General features: G+C 44.1%; 2 protein-coding genes across 3 annotated transcripts in view; one reads left to right on the plus strand and one right to left on the minus strand.

Moving 5' to 3' along the window:
- Positions 1 to 13,176, plus strand: part of ITIH2 (inter-alpha-trypsin inhibitor heavy chain 2) — a 41,689-nt gene that overhangs the window by 17,580 nt on the left and 10,933 nt on the right. Inside the window, exons 9-15 of the mRNA XM_064369016.1 lie at positions 993 to 1,109; positions 4,446 to 4,614; positions 5,197 to 5,322; positions 7,403 to 7,584; positions 9,303 to 9,488; positions 9,828 to 9,967; positions 11,863 to 12,032. Of these exons, the coding sequence (XP_064225086.1) occupies positions 993 to 1,109; positions 4,446 to 4,614; positions 5,197 to 5,322; positions 7,403 to 7,584; positions 9,303 to 9,488; positions 9,828 to 9,967; positions 11,863 to 12,032 (1,090 nt within the window). The remainder of the gene's footprint in view (positions 1 to 992; positions 1,110 to 4,445; positions 4,615 to 5,196; positions 5,323 to 7,402; positions 7,585 to 9,302; positions 9,489 to 9,827; positions 9,968 to 11,862; positions 12,033 to 13,176) is intronic.
- Positions 1 to 13,176, minus strand: part of KIN (Kin17 DNA and RNA binding protein) — a 53,068-nt gene that overhangs the window by 2,957 nt on the left and 36,935 nt on the right. The window contains exon 13 of one of the 2 annotated variants that reach the window (XM_064369018.1): positions 12,337 to 12,483. The exons of the other annotated variant lie outside the window; for it this stretch is intronic. Within the exon in view, the coding sequence (XP_064225088.1) occupies positions 12,352 to 12,483 (132 nt within the window). The 3' untranslated portion in view covers positions 12,337 to 12,351. Of the gene's footprint in view, positions 1 to 12,336; positions 12,484 to 13,176 lie in introns of those variants that run through there. 2 annotated transcript variants of the gene reach the window in all.

The raw sequence follows: 13,176 nt of genomic DNA on the forward strand, positions 1-13,176 counted from the left end.
TCCTTCTGATTCTCCACCCAGTTCCCTGAATTATTGGATTCTACATCCCCATCTTGCTGAACCATGTATAGAGCCCCAAGTATGCCATGTTCTCTCATCTCCGGAGCTGTGCTGTCCGGAACTCTCTTCCCCATTCCCCACCCCCTCAACCTGGCCCAGCTCTCAAGAGGACGGCTAAGCCTGAGCTCATCCTCGGGTTGCAGTGGAGACGCTGTTTCCTAGAGAAGCGTTCCCTGCGTGCGTAAGAGGCACAGCTGGCTCTTGCTGAGCCTTTTACTTCCTAATCATGATGATCAACACGCTGTGCTGCACATCGCCTCCACTTACCCTTATCCTCTGCTGGTCCTGAGCCTCCTAAGGGCGGGGGCTTTGCCTGGTTGACCACTGGCTAGCAAGGCACCTGGAACAGGGGCTCTCTGTAAAGACTGGGTGACATGGAGTAGCGTGGCATGGCGTGGCATGGAGTGGAGTGGAGCAGCGTGGAGCAGAGCAGAGTGGCATGGCATGGAGTGAAGTGGCATGGAGCTGTGGGGCATGGAGTGGAGTGGCATGGTGTGGAGTGGAGCAGAGCAGAGTAGAGTGGCATGGCATGGAGTGAAGTGGCGTGGAGCCGTGAGGCATGGAGTGGATTGGAGCAGAGTGGAGTGGAGTGACGCGGAGTGGAGTGGAGTGGCGTGGTGTGGAGTGGAGTGGAGTGGAGTGGAGTGGCATGGAGTGGAGTGGAGTGGAGTGGAGTGGAGTGGAGTGGCGTGGAGTGGAGTGGAGTGGAGTGGCATGGCATGGAGTGTAGCGGAATGATCTGCTAGGAAAGCATGGACCCTCACAGCAGAGGATGTTGGGGAGCAGGCAGGAAAATATGGAGGTGAATGCACATCAGGCTCCACCTCCTCCTCACTGTAGCCCACCTCTCCTCTCTGAGTCCCCAGGTCCCCATCTCCTGACCTTCTAAACTTGAATCATTATTTGACTCACAAATATGTTCTATTTTTCAGGTGTTCAATGGATATTTTGTCCACTTCTTTGCTCCTGACAACCTGGACCCAATTCCCAAAAACATCCTCTTTGTCATCGATGTGAGTGGCTCAATGTGGGGAGTTAAAATGAAACAAGTAAGTGTCCCTTATTTGCAGTGTGGGGAGGGACTCCCTGTATTCTTTGATCCCCTCCTAAAAATGCGCAATCATTCTGCTGGGTGCGGTGGCACATGCCTGTAATCCCAGCAGTTTGGGAGGCAGAGGTGAGCGGATCACTTGAGGTGTGGAGTTTGAGACCAGCCTGGCCAACATGGTGAAACCCCGTCTCTACTAAAAATAAAAAAAGTAGCAGGGCGTGGTGGTGCACACCTATAATCCTAGCTACTTGGGAGGCTGAGGCAGGAGAATCGCTTGAACCCAAGAGGCAGAGGTTGCAGTGAGCCAAGATTGTCCTACTGCACTCCAGCCTGGGCGAGAGAGTGAAACTCCACCTCAAAAAAAAAAAAAAAAGGAAGAAAGCAATCATTCTATCCCTCTTCCCTACTTAGGGCTAAATCTCAGGAACTGTGGTTACTGACTGTGGGTGTAAACCTTTCCCAAAATTTTGCGATTATTGTGTTTCACAGGACATACACCTCCATCTTCTAATCATTCCTCCAGTGTAAAATTCCCTTCCTTCTCTTCCCCCTCTTTCCTGTTTCCTCTTCCCTGTCTTCCTCCTTTCCACTCTCTATCCAATATTTCCTTGAAAAATTGTCTCAAAACTCCCCTTTTTGAAAAATGTAATTTCTTATAACCTCTCCTTACAATGACAGTCACATTCTCTTTGCTCTTCTACATAATATTTTATTTTAATATTTTGTCATTGTCCACATTTAACTATTAAATCTATATATGCGTATTATTTCTAATTATATTGTAATTCCTTGAGGGCAGCTATCCCGTCTCATGTTTTCAGCTCGGAGCTCAGTATAGGCTTACTCGGTGATAAGTGAGATGTATAAAAGCAATTCTAAAGACCAAAGAAAGATATACCTTAATTTACCCATCAGTCCATCCATCCATTCAACCAAGTTGAACAGCCATCTAACCAATCATTCAGCAACTATTTTTGACCACTTAAGAGTTCACTACTACCCTAAGATCTGTAAGCAACCTCAAAGAAGCCCCTGTCTTTCAAACACCTTGTCCGTCTGGGTCTGTACTCCCAGGCAGGGTTTCTCAGCAGTGGCCCTATTGATATTTTGGATGGGGTCATTCCTTGTTGTGGGAGGGCTGTCTGGTGCATTGCAGGGTACTTAGCAGCATGGTCTGCGGTCTATTCGCTAAATTTCAGTAGCACAACCTCCCCTGCATCCTAACAATTAAACATGACTTCAGACATTGCCAAGGGTCCACTGTGGGGAGTAATTGTCCCTGGTTGAGAACCACTGCCCTAATACAACAGGTTATTCACTGCTTCCTTCCTTCCATCATTCATTCATTCAACAAATATTTAAGAAGCACCTACTATGTGTCATACGCTTAGTTCATCCGCAAGCAAAACAGATCCAACATGTAAAAACAGAAACCACACAAAAAAACTCATGCGTGCCCTCAGGGTGCTTATGAAACTTACATCTGGGGGAGAGGGGACAGAAAATAAACAATACACATACACATACAAATGCACAAGCATGTCCAATGGCAGCATTATGATAAAAGTTTTTTAAAAAATCGAAGAGTATGTTAGAAATCAAGAGTGGCAATTGGAGGGGGAGGGAATTTTGAATAGGCTTGTCATCTAAATACGGGGTTTCCTGGAGAAGACCCCTGACAAGATCCCTAGAAGGTGAAGAGAAAGCTGTGCAGATACCTAGGGGAATGCCAATGCAATGAACAGCCCGTGAAACGGTTCTCAGTCAAAAGTGTGCAAAGAACAGAGAGAGGTGCCACTAGAGAAGGGCAGTGGGAGACGAGGTCTGAGACGTAAGAGGCAAGGTGGCTCATGGAACGCCTTTTCAGTCATTAGCAGAACCAGCTCCCGCAAACTGTTCTGAAGGTCGGGTAAACTGTCTATCCTGAAGGGTTAGCTGTGAGGCAAGGGAAGAAAAGAGAACTGACGGGTACCCCAGGGCTTTAGCCTGAGCGACTAGAAGGATGGATGGGGTGGCCATCCATGAGTTGGAAAAGACTAAGACGGAATCAGACATGGCAGGGAATGTCACTACGTCTGAGATGTCTATTAAACATCCACGTTGGCCACGCAGGCCCGGTGTTCGAAAGCAAGCCGTGGAGACTCACAGTTAGGAGCCACCAGCATGTAGAAGGTATTGGCAGCATTGGAACTAGATGAGAACACCAATGAGTAGATGGACAAGGGAGCTAAGATCAAACAGCACAGCATTTTCATATTGGGAAGTTAGGAAGAAGAGGATAACTGGTGATAGAAACTAATAAAAAAAAAATAAGTGGGGGAGAAAAATCAAGAGAGGATGAGCCCCTGGAAGACAAATGAGGAATTTGTGTTCAGGAGGGAGATGGGAGCATCTGCTGGTGACAGGTTGAGTTGCATGAGAAATGAAGATGGACCACTGGATTTAGCAACATCAGCATCACTGGTGACCTTGGCAAGGGCAGTTTCAGTAGAGTGACAGGGATGAAAACCCGAAAGGAGTGGGCTTATGAGAGAATAGGAAGAGAAGACTTGGAGATGGTGTCTTTAGACAATTCTGTCAAGAAATTTTATTGCAGAAGAAAGCTGAGAAATGAAGGAAGTAGATGCACATGAGGTTTGTAAAAAGCTGAAAAATAACATGTTTTTATGTTGATGGAAATGTACCAATAGAATAGGGGAACTGAAGTGGCAAAGGACGATGGCTAGAGCCATGTTCTTCCGTCAAAGAGAGGGAATGAAATCTAGTTCATGAGTAGATGGGTTTGCATTAGGTGGAAATACTGCTAGCTGTTCTTTATTACCAGGTAGGAAAGAAAAATGCATGGGTACAAATATTGCTAGTTGGGATTTTATGGTAGTGGGAGTCTGTGGGAATGTTCTTCTGTCTGCTTCAGTTTCTGAGTTGGGTTGGAATCAAAGTCATCACACATAAGCTAGAGAAAGAGGGTGATGGTGGTTTAAAGAGAAAGATGAGGAAATAGTTTAAGATACTGGGTGAGTAGATGGATTTGAGAAATATATTTTATTTTCAGGCATCAAAAAGGTGGCACTCAAACTTCATGATCCTTAACTTAAAGACTAATCAAACTGGTTGTGCATAGCAAAATAAGAGAGTAAAAGTATCAAAAAGCCAACAATACCTGCTCAGAATAAATAAGGCATAGGTCTGCACTGACTGAGGTGGGCTCAAAAGGTTTTCTGGAAGAAGTTTAGTTTGAGTCGAACTTGAAGGATGACCAGGTTTTGGTCTTCCTAGTTCCTCTGAGGCTCAGATTTTCTGTAAAGGGACCTGTCTCTATTCTCTATTGAAATAGACTGTGGAAGCAATGAAGACCATATTGGATGACCTCAGAGCGGAAGACCATTTCTCTGTGATTGACTTCAACCACAACGTTCGAACTTGGAGAAATGATTTAATTTCAGCTACTAAAACACAGGTTGCAGATGCCAAGAGGTATATCGAGAAAATCCAGCCCAGTGGAGGTGAGTGTGTTGGGCTAAAGCCCAGAAAGACACTTCCTTTGGGTTCAAATCATGATTCACTTAAGAAGCATTATTCCCATCACGGTGGTCTTTGCCCAGTCTTCAAGGGCCTGCCTTAAATAATACATTTATTGGTAATGGATGAGTGCTAAGTTCGTAGTGAAAGTATAATTTATAATCCAGCCCACACGAACTTTGAACCGTTCTAATCTATATCAGAAAAAGGTTCAGTGACACTGGCCTTCTTAATTGCTTACATAAAGCATAAAATGTCACTGTCTTCAGAGTATCTTGGCAACGCTGATTTGGATACTTTAATCTGGTGTTTAACAAACTAACAGTCTGTGCTTTGAAAGGGCGAATTCATCTCTAAGGGGATAGTTTACTTGGAAGTGAATCTTTCACTGCACTGAGGTACCACCAGCCTGAGCACAGCTTGTGTCACTCAGAAAGCAAGCAAATGATTTTGGCATTGAATAAACGATGTATAAGTGATCAGCAGACATGTGAGTCTGAATCCAGGATGGGATTGTCTGTGTGGTGAGAACGCATAGCCAACATTTCATTATACCACCTCAACAGGCACAAACATCAACGAAGCCCTCCTGCGGGCCATCTTCATTTTGAATGAGGCCAATAACTTGGGACTGCTGGACCCCAACTCTGTCTCGCTGATCATCCTGGTTTCTGATGGAGATCCAACAGTGGGCAAGTGTCACTTCAACTTTCTCACGACAAACACTTTCACTCTTGTTCCTTAGAATGGTGGTTTGCCTAAAAGGGGGACTCTAATGCCATTTGCCTGAGTTTCTAGAACATTTTAAACGCATGCTTCCAAAAGGCGGTCTTCTGATTCTGCAGCCCTCACCCCATAAGCTACTGCTCAGACACTTTCAGCAAGGGTGCTCTGGAATGCCTCAGTTTCACCTCCACAATATGCGGAAATTTGAGTATGAATTTTAATAGTGTGTGGCTAGGATTGCTGATGCGTTCTAGGGAACTGCATTTATTCCCTCAACTTGAGCAATGTGCAGATGGAGTGTGGGGTGGTGAATGATGAGTATGGACCCCAGATCTCCCAGCAGTACCTCTGGAGGCCACAGTGGCATGGCCCCCATTGTTTTCCTCACTTCTCCCAGCTGTAGCTGGAGAAATGACTGCTCTCTGACACAACCTTTAAGTTAAACATTTTTCTGTCTACAAAATGGCATCAACATCTCCCTATTTCTGTTATTTACTTTTATTTTTGCTACATTATTTTATTTTGTTTGTTTTATTTTTTGAGGCAGGGTCTTGCTCTGTCACCCAGGCTGGAGTGCAGTGAGGCACACATAGCTCACTGCAGCCTCAACCTCCCGTGCTCAAGTGATCCTCCTGCTTCAGCTTCCTGAGTGGCTGGGACTACAGGTGTGCACCACCACACTCAGCTAATTTCTTTTCTTACTTTTTTTTGTTTTGAGAGATGGAGTCTACTATGTTGCTCAGGCTGATCTTGATGATCTTGAACTCCTGGGCTCAAGCAGTCCTCCTACCTCAGCCTCCCAAAGTGTTGGGATTACAGGTGTGAGCCACTGTGCCCAGCTATCTTCGTTTTACATGTCTTTATTCTGGCCACCGTAAGTAATAGTGAATGCCAGGTTGTGTTGCCTGAGTATGCTGTCATACCGACCAGGACTGGGTCTCACACCTCCTGACACAGCTAACAGAATGAAAACGCACGAGGCGGTAACAATGGCAGCCAGAGAGCAACCATCTTATTAATAACCAGACTAGAATGAGCCGTTGTTATGTATTTGTTGTAGAGCCTGTGTTTTTCCCTCAGATCAGATTACTTTTAAAATTCAAGTTTTAAATAAAATCATAAGGTAGAAAAGGAAATATAGTTTAAAATATTAAACTGGCTGGGCACGATGGCTCACACCTGTAATCCCAGCACTTTGGGAGGCCAAGGTGGGTGGATCACCTGATGTCAGGAGTTCAAGAACAGCCTGGCCAACATGGTGAAAACCCATCTCTACTAAAAATTCAAAATTAGCTGGACATGGTGGCATGCACCTATAATGACAGCTACTTTGGGAGGCTGAGACAGGAGAACCACTTGAACCCAAGAGGCAGAGGTTGTTGTGAGCCGAGATCGCACCACTGCACTCCAGCCTGGGCAACAGAGTGACACTCCATCTCAAAAAAATAAAAATAAAAATAAACCATAATTTGGTTTAATTATGGTTTTTCACTCCTGTTTCTCAACCATCCAGTTCCTGTCCCTGGAATCAGTCACTGGTTGCCAGTTTCTTATGTATCTTTCCACAGATAGTTCATGCATGCCTGTATACTATATATACATGTTTGCAGATGTGTGTGTATATGCATACATACGCATGCATGCATGCAAATGCATTCTATGTACCCTGATAGCTACCTTGTTTTTTTTCTCCTCTAAACACGTCCTTGAAATTGTCTGGTATACATACATAAAGACTTGCTGTGTCCTGTTTAATAACTGCATAGTATCTCACAGTTTGAACGTACCATCATCTAACCAAGCGCCCTCATTGGTGTATATTTATGTTGTTTCCAAAATGTTGCTATTCCCAAGTAATGACCCACACTTCGTTTCAACATGTATGAGTGCATCTCTAAGAAAAACTCCTAGAAATTGTGTTACTGGGTCAAAGGGGAAATGCAGTTTTAATCTGGACAAATTTTACTAAACTGCCCTCCCTAGAGTTTCCAAAATCTTTATAACGTTACTTCTTCCTTCTTTTCCTTTCTGCATCACCAACTTTAGGTGAACTAAAACTGTCAAAAATTCAGAAAAACGTGAAGGAGAACATCCGGGACAATATCTCCTTGTTCAGCCTGGGCATGGGATTTGACGTGGACTATGATTTTTTGAAGAGACTCTCCAATGAAAACCGTGGAATTGCTCAAAGGATTTATGGAAACCAGGACACATCTTCCCAGCTGAGGGTAACATTTTCTTCTGTTCTTTTTTTTATTCTTCGCTGGAAATCATTTAACTATCCATGTCTGTTGCATACATGAGACATAACTGAGCTTAACTCAAAATGGTCATGATCTCAGCCATATTTGGTTGCAAGGATCAGGGAAGTGCTCAGTTTCTTTCTCGCATGTTTCCCTCCACCCTCATGTTTCTGCAGCCACAGTGAGGTGTGAGGCAGACGGGTGATGGGAACAGCTTTCCTACCCTCTGAACGAAATCTTCTGAGCATTATCAAAGCTCCCTGCAGCGCTCCTGCCCCACTGGCAATCGGTCTCCTTGTCATCGTGGCCAGCGGGTTTCCCTTTAAAGTGCATTGGCATCTTGGTATCGATTTTTCACAATGTAAATTTTCTTAACTAATTAAGATACAGGTTGAATGCAGTGGCTCATGCCTGTAACCCCAGAACTTTGGAGGCCAAGGTGGGAGGATCACTTGAGCCCAGGAGTTCAAGACTAGCCTGGGCAACATAGTGAGATCTGTCTGTTCAAAAAATAAAACATTTTAAAATTAAAGGATATATATAGAAAAGATACAAAGTACTTGTTTGTTTTGACTAAATAGATGAGAAAATGATCTAAGAAAAGAAGAACACATCCTTCCCCGCCCTTTGTCAGTACCAGGCATCATATTTAAATCTGAGAACAAGTAAGAGATAAAATTCTAATTTGGGGAATAGTAACCCAGCTGACTTTTTTAAAAAATTAATTATTATTATTATTTGAGATAGAGTCTTGCTTTGTCACCCAGACTGGAGTGCAGTGGTGTGATCTTGGCTCACTGCAACCTCTGCCTCTCAGGTTCAAGCAATACTCGTGCCCCAGCCTCCTGAGTAGCTAGGACTACAGGCACACGCTACCATGCCTGGCTAATTTTTGTATTTTTAGAAGAGACAGGGTTTCACCATGTTAGCCAGGCTGGTTTCGAATTCCTGACCTCAGGTGATCTGCCTGCCTCAGCCTCCCAAAGTGCTGGGATTATAGGTGTGAGTCACTGCACCCAACCTCCATCTGACTTTTATCATAAGTTTGTCCATGACTTTTTCACACTGACCATAACAGAAAGGGAAAAAAATGTTGAGCTCTTAAATCAAAGGTAATGTTCTCAACAAGTTTTCTCTCTGTTTTGTTTTCTCTTCGTTTTTAATCTGATAATTATGAGCAGTTTCTCTTGCCCCAGACGTCCTGTGTGAATAAATTAAGAGGTATCTGCTGATCCTTTAAAGAATCTCAGAGTAAAATGTTTCAGATCAGCTGGGAGCATAATCTCTGTAATCTTAGCACTTTCGGAGGCTGAGGTGGGCAGATCACAAGGCTAGGAGTTCAAGACGAGCCTGGCCAACATGGTGAAACCCCATCTCTAATAAAAATACAAAAATTAGCCGGGCTTGGTGGCGGGCACCTGTAATCCCAACTACTCCAGGGGCTGAGGTGGGAGAATTGCTTTGAACCTGGGAGGTGGAGGTTGCAGTGAGCCGAGATCACACCACTGCACTCTAGCCTGGGCAACAGAGGAAGACATCGTTTCAAACAAAACAAAACAACACAAACAAACAAAAAAATCAATAAATAAAATATAAAATGCTTTAGATCTACAAAGCAGTATAAACATAATTTCTTCTCTCTCTCTCTCTCTCTCTCTCTCTCTCTCTCTCTCTCTCTCTCTCTCTCTCTCTGTGAATTGCAGAAATTCTACAACCAGGTCTCCACTCCATTGCTCCGGAACGTTCAGTTCAACTATCCCCAGACAGCAGTCACGGACGTCACTCAAAACAGTTTCCACAACTACTTTGGAGGTTCAGAGATTGTGGTGGCGGGAAAATTTGACCCTGCTAAATTGGACCAAATACAGAGCGTTATCACTGCGACTTCGGTACTTCCTCTTATCGGCTTATTCTACTAATTGGCCCCTAGATACAGTCCCTCTTGAATGTCAGTTCTGCCTGCGCGGAATCATACGTGTAGAGCAGAAGCTGTCAGTGATGGAGAAGGCAGGAGAGTATCTCTGCCATCTTCCCAGCTGTTCCATACATCCTTACCTTTCCACCCAAGCCCAGTCCCAAGCACAGGAATGCATTTGCTTCCTCAGTAGCCTTTGCCTTCCATTTCTTTTTTTTTTTCCCCATGCATTTGTAGCAGGTACTAAAAATGTGAATTGATTAACTATAATTCTGTTCCCTGGTGTCTCTCAACTGACCCTTCCGTCATCTAGGCTAACACGGAGTTAGTCTTGGAGACCCTGGCCCAGATGGATGACTTGCAGGATTTTCTATCGAAAGACAAGCATGCAGACCCTGATTTCACCAAGAAACTGTGGGCCTATCTAACCATCAACCAACTGCTAGCTGAACGGTAAGAAGAGAAGAGTACCCACACCACGAGGTCTGCAAAACTGAAATGTCTACCATGAATAGGTGAAGTCATACACAAAAAGTGTTTGGAAGCAAGAAAGACTGCAGATTAGCACAGGCTTGGATTATTAACCTCCACTGGTTCTGAACACTTTAGAAAAAGCTGGGTTCGCTCTTTTTTCTTCTTTTATTGAGGTGTATATATATGGTAAAGTGTGTAAGATGAATTAATTTTAAGTGCACCATTCAATGGATTTTGATATCATCCATGTAATCATCACCCAGATCCAGATGCAGGTTCCCTTCTCCTCCCTCAACACCCATACTCCTCCTCCAGGGGAAACCACTCTTTCAATGTCTGTGGTCATCAGTTTTGCCTGATCCTGAATTTCACATAATCATGGAATCTGTATTGCTTTGTTCCTGGCTTCTTTCACTCAATATGATGTTGGTGAGATTCATCCATGTTGCTTCATGTATCAGGCATGTATTTACATTTACTCTTGAAAACAGCTTCTTGTCCAAAGAGAAATTGATTATTAATGATTGTGATGTTCCCTAAGGGAGGGCTCCCCCATGCTCATCTGTGTCCCCACTGGCTTCTCAGCCAAGCTACATCTCAACTCTCCAGCATAAAAACTGTATCCCTAGAGCAATGGATGGTTCTTTGACCACCTGCATCAAAATTACACGGAGGTGTTTGATAAAAAGTTCCCATTCCCAAGCCTCATTCCACCTATTAGATCAGATTCTCAGGAAGAGGGAACAGGGTCTAAATGAGGCTGGGAAAATGAAATGCAGTTGTATGACTCAACTCACAGAGAAAATCCTTGATGCCGATGAGATTAGAAGAAATACGCAAGGCTGTGAACTCCGGCCGTGAAGTCAACGAGAAATAGCTGCCTCTCTGACAGAATCACATTGGATGTATTTACAGGCATACAGCAAATTGCTGCAGAAGTTAAATATTGATTTTAAAACAATCTATAAAAAGATCAGCAGTTGCCAAAGGTTGAGGGGAGGGAGATAGGTGAGTGGGTGGAACACAGAGCATTTTTAGGGCAGTGAAATGCCCTATATGATACACCAATGATGGACATCTGTCATTATGCGTATAACCAAACCCATAGAATGTACGACACCAAGAGTCAGCCACGTTAACTCTGTGACTCTGTGTGACAATGATGTGTCAGCTTTTTCCATTGTAACAAATGCACCACTCTGATGTGGGATGGATGTCGATAGAGGGGAAGGCCGTGTGTATGCAGTGGGGACGTAGAAAATCTTGATACCTTCTGCGTAATTTTACTGCAAACCTAAAACTGCTCTAAAATATAAAGTTTAAAAATGCCTCGGGGCTCACGCCTATAATCCCAGCATTTTGGGAGGTCGAGGCAGATGGATCACTTGAGTCCAGGAGTTTGAGACCAGCTTGGGCAACATGACGAAAACCCATCTCTACAAAAAATACAAAAATTAGCTTGGTGTGGTGCTGTACACCTGTAGTCCCAGGTAGTCGGTGGGGCGGTCGGGGCGGGGCGGTGCCTCGGGGCTGAGGCAGTAGGATCGCTGAGCCTGGGAGGTTGAGGCTGCAGTAAACCATGATTGGGCCACTGCACTCCAGCCTGGGCAAAACAGCGAGACCTTGTCTCCATAATAATAATAATAATAATAATAATAATAATAATAAAGTAAGTAAATAAATAATGCCTTTGGACTTAGCTAGATAAAATACTCAGATTCTGGAAGACAGTGAGTTCTGTTTCTCGGTTACTTTGTGGCCCCACCACGCCTCCAGGTTGGACCTCAGAATGGTAAGGTGTAGGGTTGGGAAGCTGACTTGTGCTCCCCTCAAATGCAGCCATGCTCCATAACACCTCTATTTGTTAAATACAGAAGTCTGGCTCCTACAGCTGCCGCCAAGAGAAAAATTACAAGATCCATCCTGCAGATGTCTCTGGACCACCACATTGTGACTCCACTGACCTCGCTGGTGATTGAGAACGAGGCTGGGGACGAGCGCATGCTGGCGGACGCCCCACCCCAGGATCCCTCCTGCTGCTCAGGTCAGGGCTGCACCTGTGGGGACAAGTGGCCAGGCAGCTCTATTGCCCCGGGGGGATGTCCTAGCACCTCCACTCTCTCCCACCCCAACCCACCTCTTCCTCCCAGCCCTGGGCCCTCCTGTGCCCAAGCTCTTCCTGCCAGTTGGGAGGAGTATGGATGATTGCTGTGGTCTTTGACCATTTTGCTCACGTTTCCCAAGAGAATTTCTGAAAACCTACATACCCCTTCCAACATTTTTGACATCAATATTTGAAATGTTTTATCTTAGACTGGGCAACATAGTGAGACTCCATCTCTAAAGAAAAAGATTTTTTTTAATTAACTGGGTGTGATGGTGGGTACCTGTAATCCCACCTGTTTGGGAAGCTGAGGCAGGAGGATCTCTTGAGCCCAGAAGGACCACTGCACTCCAGCCTGGGTACCATCACAGCTCACTGCAACCTCCAACTCCTGGGCAACAAATATAGTTTCTAAATTAAATTAACATAACTACAATATATTATAAATGTTGACCTTTTAAAATGAAACTGTTATATCACTATTTTCAATATATCTAATGAAACAGAATACCTAATTGGATATTCACTATTCATTCATTTAAAAAAACATGTGACATTTTGTATCATGTATTGATATGAATGAAAATTGGATATTCATTCATTAAAAAAATACATGAGTGAATCCTATATTACAATTATTAGAAATTGCCAGGCATGGTGGCTCATGCCTATAATTCCAGCACTTTGGGAGGCGGGGATGGGTTAATTGCTTGAGTCAGTGAGTTCGAGACCAGCCTGGTCAACATGGCAAAACCCCATCTTTAGAAAAACTACAAAAATTAGTCAGTCATGGTGGCCCGTACCCACAGTCCCAGATACTTGAGAGGCTGAGGTGGGAGGGTTGCTTGAGCCTGGGAGGTGAAGGTTGCAGTGAGCCAATCACACCGCTGCACTCCAGCCTGAGTGACAGAATAAGACCTTGTCTCAAAAAAAAAAGTGACTGAAAGTTTTGTATTATTCTTTTTTCTAGTTGAACTTGTATTTCCACTCCACTTGCCCAGCAGAACTATATCCTATAGTAATATATTTTTATGCTTCTTTTAGTAATCAATCACTTCACTTTCACTTCTCTATACGAAAAAAA

Source organism: Aotus nancymaae, unplaced genomic scaffold, assembly GCF_030222135.1.
Source record: "Aotus nancymaae isolate 86718 unplaced genomic scaffold, 86718_ANA_hifiasm-v0.15.2.pri h1tg000083l, whole genome shotgun sequence".
Classification (NCBI taxonomy): Eukaryota; Metazoa; Chordata; class Mammalia; order Primates; family Aotidae; genus Aotus; species Aotus nancymaae.